Source organism: Vigna umbellata, chromosome 1, assembly GCF_029865625.1.
Source record: "Vigna umbellata cultivar VRB3 chromosome 1, Vumbellata_1.0, whole genome shotgun sequence".
Classification (NCBI taxonomy): Eukaryota; Viridiplantae; Streptophyta; class Magnoliopsida; order Fabales; family Fabaceae; genus Vigna; species Vigna umbellata.
In genome coordinates, this window is record NC_142165.1 from 78,062,543 (window position 1) to 78,082,092 (window position 19,550).

At 36.3% G+C, this 19,550-nt stretch overlaps 1 protein-coding gene across 1 annotated transcript; it reads right to left on the reverse strand.

Annotated features, from left to right (window-relative positions):
- Positions 1–950: 950 nt before the first annotated feature.
- LOC124822343 (homeobox-DDT domain protein RLT1-like) lies at positions 951–11,840 on the reverse strand. Its single transcript, XM_047294337.2, has 18 exons — positions 10,659–11,840; positions 10,043–10,480; positions 9,637–9,713; positions 8,785–9,195; positions 8,595–8,675; positions 8,319–8,483; positions 8,010–8,232; positions 7,778–7,878; positions 7,246–7,332; positions 6,994–7,146; positions 6,739–6,894; positions 6,229–6,438; positions 5,479–6,141; positions 4,843–5,394; positions 2,896–3,516; positions 2,699–2,803; positions 2,351–2,614; positions 951–2,069 (listed from the first exon to the last, which is right to left on the reverse strand). Exons 1-18 carry the CDS (start codon positions 10,858–10,860, stop codon positions 1,173–1,175), a joined length of 5,406 nt encoding a protein of 1,801 aa, XP_047150293.2. The 5' UTR covers positions 10,861–11,840; the 3' UTR covers positions 951–1,172.
- Positions 11,841–19,550: the final 7,710 nt, after the last annotated feature.

The following is a 19,550-nucleotide window of genomic DNA, read 5'->3' on the forward strand; positions in this document are numbered from 1 at the left end:
TCTCAACACTCTAAATAGCTATCTAAGACATCGTCAAGTGCGACAAAAAAAACACGTAGATTTGAAACTTTGAGAGACGCATGAAGATGCGTGAGAGCTCGATGAAGGTGTGGTTGACGACATGGTAGTCGCCTGACTGAGACAACCAAAACTATATGGTCATCGGTTGAAACTGGAACTTCGACGGCAACAGACAAGGGCAACAACTCCAACGACGACGATGGTTTTAGGCTCTAGATATCATGTTAAAAAATGAACTTTAAACCTAACTCAACATACAAAACCGGTTTGTAAAGTTAGATTTACACCCACTTATATATCCTATATTAGTTTTATCTCTAATTAATATAAACTTTTAACACACATCTCTTACCATAAAATATATAAATATCATACGTGAAACTACATACTAATGAATGATTCGATAATAATTATCGATGAAACAATATATTTAACAAACAACAAATTTTATAAAATAGACTCTAAATTATAGCTTTGATAAGATATTAAATGTAATAAATACTATATAGATTATTCTTCCTTGTATAACAAATACACATAATAATGTATTTATAATAAAATAACCCAAAATACAAATAACAAAATAACAAAATAATTAAAAATAAAAGTAAAGATAAAATATCTATATAATATATCTAATAATCTAATATATTTTTCAATTTCCAACTTTAAATACTGAATTAAGAGCTAAACATGCAGCCAAAATAAAAAAGGAACAGGAGGAGCTGAAGAGAAATTCGTTTGTATGAAACTTGTTACTTTGTAGTTTGGATCATTAAAGGAAAGATAGTGTTCATGATCTTCAGCTTGAGCCCTTACAAGTTATGTTGCAAAGAATTTTTCTCTTTTTTGTTCATTTTCCCACCAATATGAAATCCAAATATAGAATTAACATTTTGCTGACTACTGGTTGGGAGCAAGAGACAATGTTCTGATTTTTGTAGCACTATTATTGATTGTATAATAATATTATAATCTTTCTATAAAAATCTTTTAAGAATCCACGCAATGGGCGGGTTTATATCTATTGTACACTATTATAGCCTACTCAACCATAGAACTCTCGAGAAGCCATGCCAAGACTTGGAACTCGGTTACCTCCTAAAGCTGCAATATAAAAAAAATGTAACGCAGCCTTTGAAAACAATATTCTAATCAGATGAATCTTCAGAGACATCTGAATCTGAGCTTTCTTCTTCATTTACAATTCTGTTTGCAGTACCATCTGAACCCTCGCTCATAACATCTCCCTCTGAATCCTCCTCTTCATTCTCTTCAATGCCATTGTCATTGTGATTGTCATCTTCAGAAGCTTCAACATCTTCATCACTTGTTCCAACCAGATCCCCCTGCCATCGGCTGGGATTACCATTAAAACCTATTTCCCAGTTTCCTTGATCATATTCCACAGCTTGGCCATTGTCATCAGATTCTACTGCTTGTCCATTGTCATCAGATTCCATTGCTTGACCATTGTCATCAGATTCCACTGCTTGGACATTGTCATCAGACTCCACTGCTTGGACATTGTCATCAGACTCCATTGCTTGGACATTGTCATCAGATTCAGCCTCTTCAGTGCTGTTACTAATGTTAGCAGTTCCCATATGGATAGGAGTCATGGGACTTCCTTTTTGATCATCCCAATCCTCATCCAAGTTTCTTAATGATTCTCTAGCAATGTTGTTGTTACGAGAGGCACCCCTATGGCCTAGCAACAGATCTTCAACAGCCTTTTTCTCCATTCTTCTTTTCCGGACTGTTCGACGACCACGTCCACCAGCTTGTCCTTGTGATCCCCCTCCCTGTTGTTTTACCCTTTGATTTAGATTCCCAGCAACCTTTGCACTGTGCCGACGGCCATTATTTTGTTTGGTTTTAGATATACTTTTACTCCGTCCTTTGAGAGCACTACCTCGTCCTCGTTTATTGTTGCTTTGCACAATTTTCACAGTATTAGATTTAACCTTCATGAATTCATCACGTCCCATGTCGGCTGTTTCAGACACTTTAATAGATTTGGAAGCACTGTGTCTTGAAGGAAGCTTCTGCAAGAGAAAAGTTAGATGGTTGTTAAACACCAGATTAACACAAGAATTCCAGCAAAACAGCCACACCATGTCCACAAAATATAACCAAAAGGGACTTGTATAGCAAGCAAACATGGCAACCAATCTGTTTGATGAATGTCCTGGACAAAATAGTTCCTCTTCATTTTTTTTCAGATAAAATAAAATGGGAGCATAACCCATAGCAAACATTTCATGGTAATGCCTACGAAATTAAAAGTTTGAGTGCAAAGATAACAGGCAAAATAAGATAGACTCACTATGTACTGCCTATCTTCTTTCTCCTCACGAGGTTCAGGTTTTTCATGCAGTACGTAGACAATTGAGTCATCAAACTCAAAAAGTCTGAGAGACACGGCTGAAGTGGTCAGTGGAACCCATGGAAGTACAGCAACTGATTCAGGATCGGCAGAGGTTTGTGCAGCACTCTCTGACATAGTGTTCAACCCCAACTGTTCCCCTGTTGTAGAGAAGGTTGATGATAGAAAGTCCCGCTTCAATGCTCTCTCGAGTAGGGCCAATATCTGAAAACTGGATTGTTACATATTGGTTCTTAATTATAAATGTTTGATAAGATATGGATGACAATTTTAATAAAAACGGCAAACCTGTAGCAGTTCCTCTACAGAAGATGTTTTGCTCAACTTCACACTCCAATGCCTCCTAATATCTTCGATCCAAGTTGATTGAAATGCTTCGGGTGGAATGGAAACCTGTAAATTAGAATGTGAATATAATTATAATATATCTATCAAAAAGTACCATTCTAAAATCAGAATGTAAATCACCAATACCATCAACTCACCTCAATATAAGCTAGCAGGGCCTTAAGCAATCTTGTCCGTAAGGGAAGAGACGAATCCAAAATACAAATCTCTTTTGATAATTTGTCTCCACATTGAAATGCGTGTTTAGAAAAATTAAATCCATTATTTGAGGGAAAAGTTCTGTGGCAACAACTGCAATGGGAGTCTTCATAGAAATAAGGATTGAGACAGATATCACAGACGACAACCTGAGGTTTGCATCTTTTCTTCCCGTATTTCATGGCACATAATATTGATGAATTATAGCATTCTTTCCATGTCCACTTTTGAAAATCTTGATACCTTCTCAAGGCAGATTTCTTGTCGCTCTCACTTTTCCCAAGCTCAATTTTGAAGGATGAGGAAGTTTCCAAACTGTCAGAGTTCAGGCCACAAAGGGTACTACTGGGGCTGTCAGATCCAGTATGACGATCAGGACTGGAATCTGTTTCGTCAGCTTCATTTTTAACACATGTTTCGCCTCTGCTTCCAGCTTTAGAACATTGTGTATTATTATGAACATTTTCCTTAAAGGAACCCTCAACCTTTTGCAACATTAGTCGCAAATGAGATTCCCTGACCCCACGCGAATCAAGGGAATTCAGAAGCGCATCAAAGGCCTGTAGGATTAGTTTAATAAATTATAAAAATCTAAATTTAAAATCACAAAAAAAAAACGAATGCTACATATTACTTGACAGCATTTCTATCTTTGGCTAGTTGTAACTTAAAAACATAAAAGAATGATACTTTTGAAAGAAGCACACCAAATAAATACTGGAATAAAAGACCGGAACTGTGTTGATTTATTTTAGCAAGAGGATTGCTAAGCCATTTATAAGGGGTATGTAATGAACACAACCTTCATACCTAGGATTAAAAATTTGGAGCATGAAGTTCTGAAAGAAATTAGAATTGAGAAAAGGATTGGCTGATCTTAGATAAAGGTTTTTGAGACTAATTTAACATAACAATGTGAGGTAAGGGCTCTCTCTCACTTATATACTCTTTTCAAGTTCTATTTTTAGTCCATGTGAGACTTAGTCTTTTTCCAATACATCCCATCATGTCAAGCACTATTGGGCTTGGTGCATGGATAATATAATAGGTGGCTCTTTTTTAATGGAAGTAGTGTACGAGGAAAAGGAAAGTGTTTGGTGGTAACCAAGTTGAAGGGAGATAGACTCGTGATCTTAAATAAGGAAACAAATAGGGAAAATTGATGAAATCTGAAGACCACTCCTAAGAGATCATTTAAGATACTCAAAATTCTAACATATTGTGATAATAATAAAAGATATTATAAATTACTTTCAAAATAGTCTAACACATTTTAAGGTTATCCTTCTCAATGGCATTTGCCAAAAGGACAGATATTGATGGATAACACAACTGAAACATGAGGAAATGAATTTAATGCAGTCTTTTAGGAACTGGACGAACCAACTGGTCTGACTGGTTCAATCATAGACCAGACCATTGGGTAGTTCAGCCAGGCCACAACAAATCCACAAATACAAAAGCCAGCTCCACAAATAAGCCAATGACCCACACAAACTGGTCTGTTTGCTTATAAATGGTTCTTTGTTTAATTGTTGTTAGAAAAATGCTCGAATTTGGTCATGCTAGACTCAAACTTCTGGATGTAAGTTCCCAAGGTTTATGAGCAAACCATTTTACCAACTAATCCAACAGAATACCTTTTGGTAATATTTACTTTACGTTGATATATACAATATGCCTCCAGTTTGTATACAGACTGACACTGACACAAGTTCAACCATGGGTTAATCATTAACCATAAACCAATGCTTTCACTGGTTCAATGATCAGACAATTTTATGGGTATGATGTCTATTGAAGTCAGTAATGAGTTGATCAGAAAGAGGGATTTCCATATAAAGAAAAGAAGAAAGGAAAATGTAACTAGGCAACACGCATTTTACCTCTTCAGTATCAATAAGCCTCCAATTGCCATCAAGAAATTCGACAAAGATCCGGCCAGAGCCAGGATCATTGGAAGAAGCAGATGCAACGAATTGCCAATAACGGTTACGTCTTCTATCTTGCCCAAGGGGTAAGGATCTGTAGGCACACATCTCCTCTGCTATGTGGAAAATATAAGATTTCAACTGAGACCGTGACCTTTTTGAATACTGTGCAAATGTCTGAATCTGAGGGTTATCTGGGCCAGTGCAAAGATCTTGAACTGAAGAGTGTTTTTCAACAGACAGGCTCTGTACACCTGGAGTGGCTTTTTGATTTTCTGCAGTGCTGGGAGAGGGCACAATATTACTATTGTTGCCAATATTAATACCAAGCAATGAAGGGCTTTGGTTTCCCTCTGCGGCAGGACAAGAATATTGTATTTCAACTTTATTCCCATTGAGAGATGGAAAATCAGATTTACTGAAAATATCATCTTTTAATCGAAATTTATCCAGTTGTGCTTCTGCCCACATTTGTTTCTTCAGAGCATTTGCTGCTTCCAAACGATCCTGAACAACTACTCATGTCAATTTGATAAACAACACAAAAAAAAGGTACGGACAAAAAAATACGTTATATGGAATAAAGTTTACCTCAAGAACAACACGGATTGAATTTCCTTCATTTGCCACACCAACCAACACAACAAGGGCACTTAGACGCTCCTCTACACTGAGGTCAGAATATTCTCCTTCTGCAAGCCCTTGAACCCATGATTCTCCAAGCTTGCTTTCATCAATTTCCATATTATCTTCACCAAGATTTCCAACGTTCAAAACTTCACAAGCACCAGGTTTCCTCCCGGTTACAGCAATTGGAGTATCAACCTTCTTGGAAGAACTCTCAGGAACATGAGGCAGATCCTTATCAAACTCACCCTGAAGTCCAACATCATGGCCCAAATTTTGTTTTCCATTTGATGAGAAATCATCACACGGTTCAGATGTTTTGTTTGCACTTGACGAATTTACCAAATCATCAACTTCAGGGTCCTCGTCAATTTCATCACTCTCTGACTCTTCTCTTTCAACATCATCAGTATCCTCCTCAGCTAGAAACCCATTTTCAAATATCTGAATTTTCTTTCTTGCTTCTGAAAGAATGGACTCGGCATCAGCAGGGTTCTTTCTAAATGCCTGACGTACACAATATGTTGACGGAGCTATTCTTTCAAAAAGCTTGGTATCTCTTGTTAAAGCAACAGAAATTGATGCCTCAGGTGTCTTGCTGGTTGTCAGATCTCGAAGACCAGATTTCTGACAGGTAAAGTGACATAAGAAGTCAAGAACAAACTAGACAATACAAAAGATACCTTAATATGGATATGCAAAGTATGCACAGACCTGAATTTTTTCTGCAAGCTCCAGTACTGTCAATCCCTTGTCACCCTCAAGGGATAGAACATGAAATGCTGCAAATTTAACTGTACCAGGAGTTAATCGATGTCTAGATCTTCGAGGGGCTAACAGACCTCTCTCATGCATTTTTGCAACTGCATTTTCAGCCGCTGAACCATTACGAAGTTTAGAAATGATATCTTCACAACTTCTTCCCTGGATTTTAGATATAGATTTCAATCATTTATTGGATAATAACATTAAATCCCCAAAAGGAAAGCCTTTAATTGATTACTAAAACGCAAGCAAACCAAAATTGTGAGCAAAAAATTTCATGATAACAAAAGTTTCCCAGCAGTTCAGGATAAACAAAAATGGCTAAACACGAAATCAGCCAACTAAAAATTTATCTTAATTGTATATACTGCCTTTAATCAATGCGGAGGTATTCACATAATGAAAGAATCTTCAAAAGCTGAATCTAAAAATGATAAAGTAAAACTAAGAAAACTGAACCTCGTCTTTATTATTTGCATATGAACAGGTAGCACTTCTTTTCTTTAACTGTGGTCCATATCCGGCAGATAAAGCTAGCTGTCGGAAAATTTCTGGCCATGTCAATAGATTCAAGTGCTTATGCCAATTCCGTATGTCAAAGCCCCATGCATATGCCTGACATGACAAAGGCAATATTACATGAATGGAGTCTGCTAAATAAAACCACTTATCATAACAAAATTGAGAAAAAATGCTAAAAATCCTAGAACTTACGCCTTCCACAATCTCTGGATGACCACCTCCGGCGTTAGCAGCACCGTTTTGATTCGATCCTAATCCGGTAGAAGGTGTCCTTGCAACATCTTCAATGTCTTTTATTACCACCTTAAGAAGAGCAACATGTATCTCACCCAATAGTCTTGAATCCTGAGAAAAAATCATTTGAAAACCCAGAATGAGAAAAGGGTGAACAAAACTAGTTAAACTAATAGCATGAAATCACTAGCAAAGTCCAGACTGACTCACATAGTCATGAAATGCTTGAACAAACTCATCTAGAGTAAAAGACCATAACTCCAGAACATCAGCAAAAGTAATCAAAAATCTCCAAACCTGAAATAGAACAGTACAACTTTCAAACCTTCAATTTAGAAGTATTAAGTAAGAGAGAAAATTGGTACATCCCCATAGCTCTGACTCAGCAAACAACACCATACACTAAAGATTACAAGAAAATAACTACCAGAACTATAGATTGCAGAAAGATAAATTGCCGAAGCACAATTTCTTAATGCAAACGTCAAAACTAGATAAAGACCAAAGGAAATATACAGGTTTACCTGATATTAGTCTAACATACATGCAACATTAACACAAAAAACCTGAAGTCTTTTAACTGTCTTATACAAGCAGATATAACAACATTAATCTATTATTTGAATTAATAAAAGAACTGTAATTATAGATCACTGTCAGGACCAGAGCAGAATAATGGTAAATTAAGGATTTTGTATACTATGAGTGTGAAAAAGAGGCGAAAGTGATTATAAGAACATACCATGAGAAGATTGCCAACATTCTTCTCTGAGTTGATCCACGGTTTGATTGCAAATGGTTTTCTTAGCTTGACACTCTTTGGTGGGAAAACACACAATGAATCTATAATATAAGAATGATTTTTCAGTACTAAACGTAGAAATGCCTTCCCTTTAGTCTTTGAATCAATACTTAGCCCCCAAAAAGACCGAATATATAAATTACAGATGGCAAAATAAAAATAAATTTCTCACCCCTAAATGACTCAATATGTTGCAGAGTATCAAAATCAAGGTGAATAATAGAGGAAAACCCCTTGCTTGAGGCAGCCAACTCCATCATTTCCAGCTGTTCATCCTCAATAAGTTCCATAGATTCCTTAGCTATTCTACGAGCAGTAGCCTTCTCAAGGGCAGCTTTCCTTCTCTCTGCTTCTTTCTCTTTGCGAAGCTCTTCTCTTATCTTCATTTTTTCTGCCTTTTATGGTAAAATATGTGAAAATAAATCAAGCATTCTCAGATGTCTAAACATAAAAGCTATCATCATAAGGCTTGGACACTCACTCTTATATTTTCTTTCAGCAAAAACTTTTCCCTTCGCTCAATTTCGCGTTTTTGCTCCCGTCTTGCTTTCTCCTCTTCTCGTTGTCTCTCACGCATTAACCTCTCTTCTTCCTTCTTTCTTTCACGATCTTGTTTCTCTATTTCTTTTCTCATCCTTTCTTCATTCTAAAAATGAGGGGAGGAAAAAGAGATTAATTCAAAGAACGTGAATGCAATTCATTTCAACCCTTATAACAATTATGATAGCGGGAAAAAGTGAGTTCATTTCAATGAAACCTTTCGTCTAAGGTTATCTTGCTTCTCAATCTCTTTCCGGATTTTCATCTCATGCGCTTCTACGTCACGAACATCATCACTCTACATCAATAGAATTAAAATTATAAAACTCCACTTTAGAAAGAATATACCAAATATTGAAAGGGATCACTTAGCAAAATTACAACATTAACAAAGAGCTCACAGATACCTTTCGTTTCTTCTCAATCCGTATTGCATTGTTGTTATGCAAAACTTGACCACTAGGTTGAGCATGGAGATTTTCTGGCACAACAATTTGGTGATCAGCAAAGTGAGAGCTCGTTCCAACATTAAGTATGGTTGGGTCCAATTCCCTAGTTGGGGCGGCATTATCATCCCGCATAGGAGACTGATATGGAATCAATTGCTTATCTTGTTGCGACAAAAGACGAGCACGGAATTGACCTTGACTAGGACGAATTCTAGGTACAGTTTCATTTCCAAGGGCCAAATGAAGATTTCTGGCAGGACCTTCCATTGCATCATGTAAATGAGATTTGCTGAACGGTCCAGAAGTATCAGACCTAGTGCCAGCCTGGGTTGGAAGAGATCGATAGTCACGAAATGTCCTTGCCATAGCCTAGAATGGAGCTCAACTTAATCAAAGCTCAAATAAAGCAACTAACTTAAAATAAAAATAAGCATCAACATGAAGACAAATAATTTAAACAAATATAACAGCATGTTCTTCAATTCCTCAAACTGTCAAGAAAAACAGACAGATCATTTGCACAAAAAGGGCATTTAAAATGATAATCTGTGTGCCAAGGAAGCCAAAAGGCACTAAATTAAACATCATAAAGATGTACTTAACCAAGCAAACACTCAAAATTGCTGATAGAAAAGAAGTAAAGACCAAAATCTAGACATGATATTAACAACTCAAGCAATAAAAGCTTAGGCAACCTCCAACCTTGCCACCAAAGTCTTTCCAATTTCCAATTTGTGACTAATAAGCAGTACAGGAAAAGTTTCATTTTATTAACCAAGATTTCACTGTTGTAGCAGAAAGAAAACCAACCTTATTGGCTCTACTATCATGTCTTTCATATATTTTACTGTCATAGGCGAAACTAGGTAGCTTCTGCTGTTCGGTAGCTGCTCCAAAAGAGAAATATACAAGAATGTCAGTAGCCAAACAAAGGTCATACGCCTATAACAAACATTTACCTATTTTTCTAGTTATTTGTTTAAATTATAAAAGTAGAAGACGTAGAGTCGGAGAACATAGCTGTATATGATAAGTAAAAACGAAATATAAGACAATTTTTCACGATGCCAAGGTAGAGAAGAAATGCAAGGAAGATAAAGCAGTCTAAGTTAAAATAGGACCTAAATAACACAATGTACAATATAAAGAAACAGAAGCATTCAGTTAATTCAGCAGGTCAAGATAGAATCACAAGTTTCTATGATTGTTTATATACCTAAAGGTGCTCCAAAGGCATCTGGTGGCAATGGATCAAACTCTACTCCTAGAATTGGTCCATCTTCCCTCAACGGCTCCCCTAACTGCGCCTCAACACAAGCAATTGCTCTACTCTCCATCATAGCCCGTGGGGACTCGTAATAACCAGGCACACCCCGGGGAACAATGTTCAGGGGCTCCACTCGGGCATAAGGGCTGGACCCTGAACCGGACCCGGATCCATACTCATTACCAAGCTCCGGGGGGCCAAGCATGGGGTCATCTGTAGGTGATTCCGGCAAAGGTTCTGCCACCACCTTCCGTGGCACTTTCTTGGACGTCAAGTCCTTCTTGTCCTTCAACCTCCTATGGCAGAACCACATCTGAAGCTGCCGATCCGACAAACCCAATTTCTCAGAAAGTTCTCCCCTCATCGTCTCCGACGGATAATTATCCACTAATCAACCAAAAAAAAGTCACAAAATTATTTCCCAGGCCTCAGCAAAAAAAAAAAAAAAAAAAAAAACACCAAACTCCCCAATTAAAAAATTACTGCAACAAACAGAACAAAACAAAAACACAAGAAAATTGAAAATTGCAAAATTCAAGAAACGATAGGAGGGCAAGGAGCGAACCAGCATAAGCCTTCTCGAGGGTTTCAAGTTGAAAAGGGGTTTTCATCTGGCGCTTGGGCTTGCTCTGCCCCTCATTAGAATTCACAATTTTGCTACTAATTCCGTGATTGCTGTCGTTGTTGTTGTTATTCTCATTGCTATCATCGTCTGTGCCACCCCTTTTCCGATTATTCTCTCCCTCGGAACAAGCCTCTCCCTCCATGGACGAAAAGCGATCAAAGATCGAGACTTTCCTATCCCCGCTTCACAAAACCCCAGAAATTGCAGAACCCCTAAAGTACAAGAAGCAGGAACAAAAATTAGGGTTCCCCAGGAGAACGAACTTCTGTTGTTCCTCCAATCCTTTATGCCTTTCTCTCTCTTGCGATCAAATCCCAATTTCGTAATGACGATGAATGGAAGAGCACAAGGGACGAAAACAACAACATGGATAAATAAAGGGGAAAATATAACAGCTGTGTGCAATGTGAGGATTGAAAAGATAGAACAAGAAAGAAGAATAAAAGAAGCAAGATAAAAAACAATAGTAAGATAAGAATATTAATAATCGAAAATCAAAAATAATAAACCAACAACAACAACAACAGTTGCTCTTGACTGCTACTCCTACTATAATCCCACCATCATCACCTCCACCTTTCATAATAATTCCCTTTTTAATTTTTTTTCTTCTTCGAATAATAAACCGATTTCTTTTTTATTTTTATTTTTGTTCTCTTTTTTATGAACGAACGGTGTCAAAATGAGTGTGTGTTTTGTTGTTCCTGTCAAACAGGACTTTAACGAACAATAACACGCCAAAGATAAGAAAATATGCCTTTCTTTATCTTTTGTTAAGATTTCTCAATATTACTTATTTCTTATCTTTTGAATTTTCCTTTTGTTTGATTAGATAAGATTTCTACCTAAAATTTTATGGGTTTTTGTTTTGATTTTGCTAAAACTAAAACTATCTAAACACGAAATGTTTTGCTGAGTTTTGCATGTGTGTACTGTTCCTGTCTCCCCGGTGTGTTAATTTTGATGAACATTTTTCGGAGGTTCTGGTCTGGGATTTTCTATTTTATTTTTATTTTTATTTTATTTTTGTTTTGTTTTTATTATTTTGTTGCTAAAATGTAACTTTTGTGTGTGTGTGTTTGGTTTTTGTTTTCGAGGAAGGAAAGAGAGAGGAAAAGAAACGAATTAGTTGTTACTCAACTTGGGATTGATTGGTTCTTTAAACTTGTTTTTTCGTTTTCAGCTCAGTCTCGGTTTCCTTGATTTTCAGTGATTTGGGATCTCTTGATGTTTCACGTTTATGCTTTTGTGGGTCCCTTTCTTTCCTCGGACACCAATGTACTAATTGGGCTTCCTTTTGGGGCTCCTTTAAAGGCTTTTTTTCTTCGTAATTTCTATATGCACCTCCAAAATTTTAAAATGACCTATTCTACAAATCTTTTGGAACAAAATTTTCATAACAAAATTTCTAAAACATAATTTTTAGAATAAGATTTTCAAAATAGAATTTTTTAAATAAGCTTTCCAAAAGACATAAATCCCTTCTCGAATAAGCTTTCAAGAATAGAATTTCTAAATCAAGTTTTTCATAACATATATGATAGTATCTCGAACAAAATTTCCATAAAGAGTTTTCCAAAAGAAGCTTTCCGAAATATGTGAACTGCGTTTTGGAGTGAGTTTTTTCCCCATCTTGCTCTTCTTCTTCCTTTTCAACAACGATGGCGTAACAATGACAGCAATGACAATATCGGTCGGTGTAGTACAATTAGGGAGGGTATTTTAGTCTTTGTATATTATTATAGGATGTAGTTAGTAAGGTAGGATGCTGGAAGAAAAACATTAATTAAATGAGATTTATCCTTCTTCACTGTTTTTCTATTTGCACCGCCTCAAATTTTGATAATGATTACTTTGTCGTTTTCTCTTAAAAATAACTATTCTATAATGTTGTTACTTACAGTTGGGTGATGGGTTTGGTTTTTGACTATTAGAAAAAAATTGTTGGTAGAGTTAAAGTGTTAAAAATGTTCCGACAAGTTATGTGATAAATGTCAATATTTTTAGTACCAATGGAATTTTTCATCACTAGTTATGATATTATATATATATATATATATATATATATATATATATATATATATATATATATATATATATATATATATGAAAGTGACATAGATTGAATAATTTTAAATATTAGTTTTGAATTATATGCTTCTACTTTTCTAGAGGCAAACAAACTTTTATTGAATAATCCTAGAAGAATAAAGGGAAAAGTTTTAGATTGCATAATCCTAGAAGAATACCTCATACGAAACATTTTGGATTTTACAAGGTATTTTTTTTTTAATAAATTCATCCATAAAGTCATTAGAAAAAAGGTGAATCATAACTTTTGTCTTGAAAAGTCAATTGAACCATTTCAAACAAGGTAATTCTTTAAACACTTTGTAGTCACGTGATTCATAAATAGAATTGTGATTTCTAGAACAACCGATACTAAATTATGTAATGTGGAAGTTTTCTTTATAGTATACCTGTTTATTATGCACAAAATTTATAAATAGTAGTTTAAGATAAGGAGATAAGTTATATATTAATTATGTATTTATTGTCCTTGCAATTTGGTTTTGGTATAAGAGGACATTTGACTAGTACTCATCGACTAGTGTTTGATGAACAAGATTTGGAGTTGTGAACGACCAGTTGAAGACCGACAATTGGATGTGAAGACTCGACTCACACCTAAAACATTTTGGCACCTACCGTTGGACTAGAGATCAACTTGTTAATCTCATGGTGACTACAAGGAACACAACAAGAAATGTAGTTATGTAAGAAGTGAACAACCAGGCTAATCCGATAGAGATGATGAGAAATCTACAAAGACAAATGGAGAAGATGTAAAGAAAATATGAAAAATTGTTGAGGACCCTTCGCGCGGAAAACACAAATATGCAGCAAAAGTAGAGTGTCATGAATTTTGTGCCCCCTGCCCCAACTCAACTCTTGCAGACCAAGCAGTGTGAAAAGCCTTATCGAATGGTCCATAAGGACAACTCAGGGGTTAGAAAGGATCACTTGTTTGTCGCAACTGCGAACACGATCGGGATGCTTCCATTCACAACAAGAATAATGGAGGCGCCTTTGCTGGACAAGTGGACGATGCCTATTTTTTATAAGTACGATGACTATTCTGATCCCAATGAACATCTTAGAATGTTAATGAATCAAATGGAACTCTACACCTCAAGTGATCCCGTTTGGTGTAGATCCTTCTCCATCTCGCTAAAGGGAGAAGCTTTGGTCTAGTTCTCCTCGCTGCCACCAAACTCCATAGATAGCTTTGCCACCATCCGTTCTAAGTTTGGGGCACAATTTGTGACCAGCCGACTGCATCATCTTACGTCCATTTCCTTGGTGAATGTTAGGTAGGGAAAGGACGAATCACTTTGAGTGTTCATGGAGAAGTTTGGGAAAGTGACAAGACAAATCTGGAACCTTAGCCATGAAGTGGCTATGCATCATATGATTATGTCCTTTAGACCATAACCATTTATGGGTAGTCTTTGCATGAAGCCTATAAAGAATATGAATAAGTTTAGGTAGATAGTTGCTCAGTTTATGCAAATTGAGGAAATGCACTACAAACAAAAGCTTCATCAAGTAACAAGAAAGTTGATAAAAAAATGCACAATAAAGGGAATAATACTTTAAACAAAGAGTCGGCTAAAAGACCACAATTTCACCAGTATACTCCTCTCAAAGAATCCCAAGCAAAGATTCTTGAAGAAGCTCTTAAAGTTGAGTTGATACCTACTCCTAGGAGGAATCCCACTCCTCCAAATGTCGAGATGAATAGACATTGCCTATACCATAGAAATCTTGTGCAAAGAATAGCAAAATGCACTACCCTATGTGACAACATTGAAGAATTGATATGGACGGGTCATTTAAAAAAGTTTGTTAAAACCAAACGGGCAGAGAGGACTCCCTCTCATAGGCACAACCTTTAGTGGAGCTCCCGACGATCCAATGCATAAGACAATGTAGAAGTAGAGAACACCTACTAAGTGGGAATATAAATACAATCACTAAGCGATTTGTTATAGGCAGATCATCAACATCAGCGCTGATGAGGCATATCCGAGCATTGAAAATTATGCATCTTTTTTAGAAGAGACCAAGAACCATGCCTCAAGTCACCTTTACCGACAAAGATTTCAAGGCCCTTGATCTTGGTTTGGATGATCCAATGGTGATTACTGTAAAGACTGTTCATTATGGCATAAGTAAAACACTAGTTGACAAAGGCAGTTCGGTCAACATCTTGTATCGAAAAATGTTCCTAAAGATGCATATTCGAAGACCTTATTGTACCTTATAATGACCAGATTGTATGATTCTCTAGCAAATGAGTGGACACTAGAGGATACCTTAACCCGAGGACGAGAATTGGATCCAGTTGGAACAGCCAGGAGATCTACATCTGATACCTTCTAGTTGAGGCCAACACATCCTATAATGTGTTAATCAGACGACCATGTCTCAAAGCCTTCGGAGCTATCATATCTACACCTCACCTAACTATCAAAATCCCTTCTGATAGGGGCACAATTTGCATAATGCATGTAGATTAGAAAATCACACATATTTGTTATGATGTGGGTCTTAAAATGACTCTTTACATTCCATCACGTAAAACACATCGATCTGAGGTGGCAATGACAAATCTTGATCCTAACGATGAACAACTAAGAACAAAGTTGGATAGCGTAGAAAACAACGAAGGGAAGTTGGGGTCTTCCAAGTAGAAACATAAAGAAGAATGATAGTAAGGAGGTACAACAACAAAGTCAAGCTGAAAAGTTTCAACGAAAGAGACTTAGTTTGGAGGAAGACAAACGAAGCCTAGAAGAAACCTACATATGGCAAGATTGCACCAAACTAATAAAGATCCTTCAAGATAATAGAAGACTTGAAGAATGAAGCTTACTGTCCTTAATACTCGAACAACAAGAATGTCCCCAACACTTGGAATGCTCCTCATTTGATGTTTTATTCACTTAAGAATTGTAATCTCTAATCTTTGATCAGCGTACTCTTTCCTACCACCAACATTTTTCCTTAAAGAATATTTTGGCTAGAGAGGTTTTAATGAGGAGTTCAAAGCAAGCAATAAAATCATATTCAAGGCAAGCTATGCAAATCGAATGTGCTAACTCTAAATAGCTAAGAGAAAGTTATAAAATGAACCTTTGCTGCAATAAATTATAAACAAGGGTTAAATATGTTTTTAGTCCCTAAACTATTGACCGTTTCTGGTTTTCGTCCCTCTTCCAAAGTAAGGTACAATTTAATCCTCAATCTTTAAAAAACGTTCGTTTTAGTCGAAAAAACGAACGTTTTGAGGACTAAAATGAGGACTAAAAACAAAATTTTGAGGACTAAAACGGACGTTTTTCTAAAGAATGAGGACCAAATTGTACCTTACTTTGGAAGAGGGACGAAAACCAGAAACGGCCAATAGTTTAGGGACTAAAAACATATTTAACCCTATAAACAAAAGGTTAAGAAAGAGTTCTAGAAACCCCTGTCATATATCATATTAAAGATTATCGACTCAGGAAAGGTTATGTACAAGAACTCCTGGTGAATGATTTAATTGTGAACAATTAAAGAATATTTTTTGAAAGAACCCTTACCGAACAGTCTTGGTTAAGGAAGAATTCTTACAAAAAAGACCCTTCCAAACCAAAAATATTCAATCCTAAGAGTCAAAAACATTTTGAGCAACATCAGTGGTGGCGATATCTACGGCGGTGGCATTAAGTTCTTCATTCCCCTCTACCGGCATTTCATAAAGGAACATCAGTTGTCCTTCATAAAAGTCATTCATCACGTCAAAGTTGTCTTAGTCTAGGGGGATGTTGTAAAAATGAGTTGCCTGAGACAACGCTTTCTTGAACCCAGATTCATGTTAGTCAATTACAACTTGACCAATGTCTGCCAACTCAACCGCCATGGTAGTATTATGCTTGGTTAGATACTCCATTGTCTTCCTATCATTTTTAATGATCAAGTAAAAGATCATCAATGTATGTTGTAATCGTTAGTTGGCCTCAGTCAAGCGCTTCTCGACCGCCTTAGAGTTTGCCAACTAAGCATCTAGGTCCTCTTGAGGTTGTTGGCAGTTGGATTGAGTGGTGATGTCGACCTTCAACTTAGAATCCATTTTTGGCCTTCAATGCTTGTTCCAAGTATAGTTGTGCCCTACATAACTCTTTCTTCAACCGATAGGCCTTAGCTCCAACACTCGTAGATACCTTGGTGCTTAATAATGTCACCTGAAGGCTAAGTTCTGCAAGGGCATCAAGACTTCTTGTTTAGTGATACCCTTAAGCATGCCTTCTTAGCCTTGGATAGGTTGAAAGATACCTTGGCACCTAATTACAATTCGATACTAAAGATACCCCTAACTAGAGGCCTTAACGTTTTGCCCTCCGTTTGGTGGATTTTTTTTAAGAGGATGAGGACTTATCTCCTTATCGGTGAGACTTTCTCTTTCCTTTGTCTTTTTGCTTCTCTACTTGGCGATTTAGAGGAAAAATTGTACTTATGGAAGCAATTTGGGAAAGCCGCGCAACATTAATGGGCCAGGTAGGCAAGATTTGGAGGATTGGACGAACCAACAACGACTACCCCATGACCTTATGTCGATTGTTATGTGACCAACTTTCTAAACCAGACAACCTTTTCTTGGCATTCAGGTAGGTGCAAAAATGGTGAAGAAATAATGAAGGCATTGGAGTTAGATTAGAGCTAAGAAAAACACTCATAAGGCTTGCACGCATGCCCAACTATACGGATGCAGTTGGATCAACGCAACATTTAACTCTCATAGGTAGCCCTCCCTACCCATTCACATAAGTCCCGAGCCCAACGGGAGCGAGTTATGTACTCACGAACTTTGAAGGACGCCTAATCATAGCCTGGGACGACTAGGAGATTTAGCTCATCCCTCATTAGAAATATCAACCTCAATTTTTGTAGTTGAATCCTCCTCATTAATGTCAGGAAGGTTACTTTTATTCTCCTCTATATTTACATTTGGTTTCGCTTTGCCGACCAAGTCTAGACTCTGCTTGGTTGATCCTTGGATATCGTGTGGAGACGCCAACAATGATATCAATGACGACGACACATCATTTGCATTACCGTCTTTGTTATAAGACTCCTCAAACAAAGAAACATGAACAATAGACATTATTATCTTGAGTAAGAAAATGATCGGTTGAGCGAGAAGCAGATTAAGAAAAAGGTGAAAATGAAAGGCCAGGCCTACCCTTATTTATAGGAGTGTTCATCTCAACCGTCTCCAATACTCCACTATAAGATTTGTTCACATCTTATGGTCCAGAAAGTTTCAAATTTCAAATTCTGAAAGATGCGAAGATCAAGGCATCACATCTCCCTCCCCCTTCCAACTATTATAATTTGGAATGAATGACCAATGTGGTAGGAGGCATAATATCGAGCGTCCAAAGTATAAACCCCCTCACAAATTATTTAATTTTAGGGCTTGGTAGGCCTATGTAAAGTATACTCGTACGATCAACTATTAGTCGGATGGTTAACCCTATCAGACTGGACGATCTAAACACTTTGGAGACTGATTGGTCAAGCTAAAGTAGATTAAGTCCAAAATCATTTCACTTAAAAGTTAAATCATGATTAGTCATGTTTGGACCATAGTAAGACCAACCTTAATCAAAAACACATCACAAAGTTTATAAATAGTGGTTCGAGGTATGGACGTATGTTACACATTAGTTACGCATTTATTGTCCTTACAATTTGAACTTATCTGACTTTGACATCGGAGAACCTTTGATAGGTACCCATCGATTGATGTTTGACGAACGAGACTTGGAGTTGTGAACGACCAGTTAAAGACTGACCAATTAGATGTGAAGACTCAACCCCATACACAAAACACAATGTAATTGTTACTTTTTTAATGTATGAATTCATGTGACAAAATTGCAATAGATCAATTTTGGAATAAACTATGAGACAAAGTTGACATATTGACCAGGGTGGATAAACTTGATGATATTATAAAATTTGGTTCAACAACATAAGAATTAGTTGATAAGGATTACATTAAATTTTTCATGATATATGAGGTAAATATTGTATTTTGTTATAAAATGCAACAAATGACTTATATTTATGCAATAATGTATCTATGTAGATGTTTGATTTGTGAAAAGACTTGTTTGAATAGATTTGTGGGATACCATCTATACTTGTAATTGTCATTATCATATTAATGTCGGATACAATAAAAGATCAACAAAGAAGGAAGACAAGTGCTATTAGGTTGTAAAAGATGTGGTAGATATAAACATTGCAAAGATGATCACAACTCAATGTAATTGGAACAAGAAAATGTAAGTATCCTTTCAATTTCCATGAAAAATTAGTGAGCATGACTAGATGATGATTTATGAAATTACTTTATACATATCATAATTACTAACTAATAATACATTAGTAGGTTTTCCACATGTTGGGAGGTCAAAACTAATGAGAAATTCATACTTGTTGAAGTGACTATTTTATAGTCTATAAGAGTTTTATTGACTTTGAAGGATAACAACAAGGATAGTGTCATAATTATATTAACAAGTATACATGATATAAGGTATGCATATCGAAGATGAAAAGGGAAAATCTAGAAATGAAATAAAACAATTAATGATGTTGCTTGAACATGACAAGTATATTTCCTAGAAAAAGTTTGATAAAATCTCAAGATTTTATGACAAATGGTTTTTTTGACTCATTTGAATTAAGTGAAACTACTAAATGCATTTAACATTA

Coding starts and splice junctions, on each gene's coding strand:
- LOC124822343 (XM_047294337.2), bottom strand. CDS start 10,860: ATGGAGGGAGAGGCTTGTTCCGAGGGAGAGAATAATCGGAAAAGGGGT. Junction 9,714..10,042: donor TGCCTTTGGAGCACCTTTAG/GTATATAAACAA, acceptor CTTTTGGAGCAG/CTACCGAACAGCAGAAGCTA. Junction 8,676..8,784: donor GGATTGAGAAGAAACGAAAG/GTATCTGTGAGC, acceptor CTATTGATGTAG/AGTGATGATGTTCGTGACGT.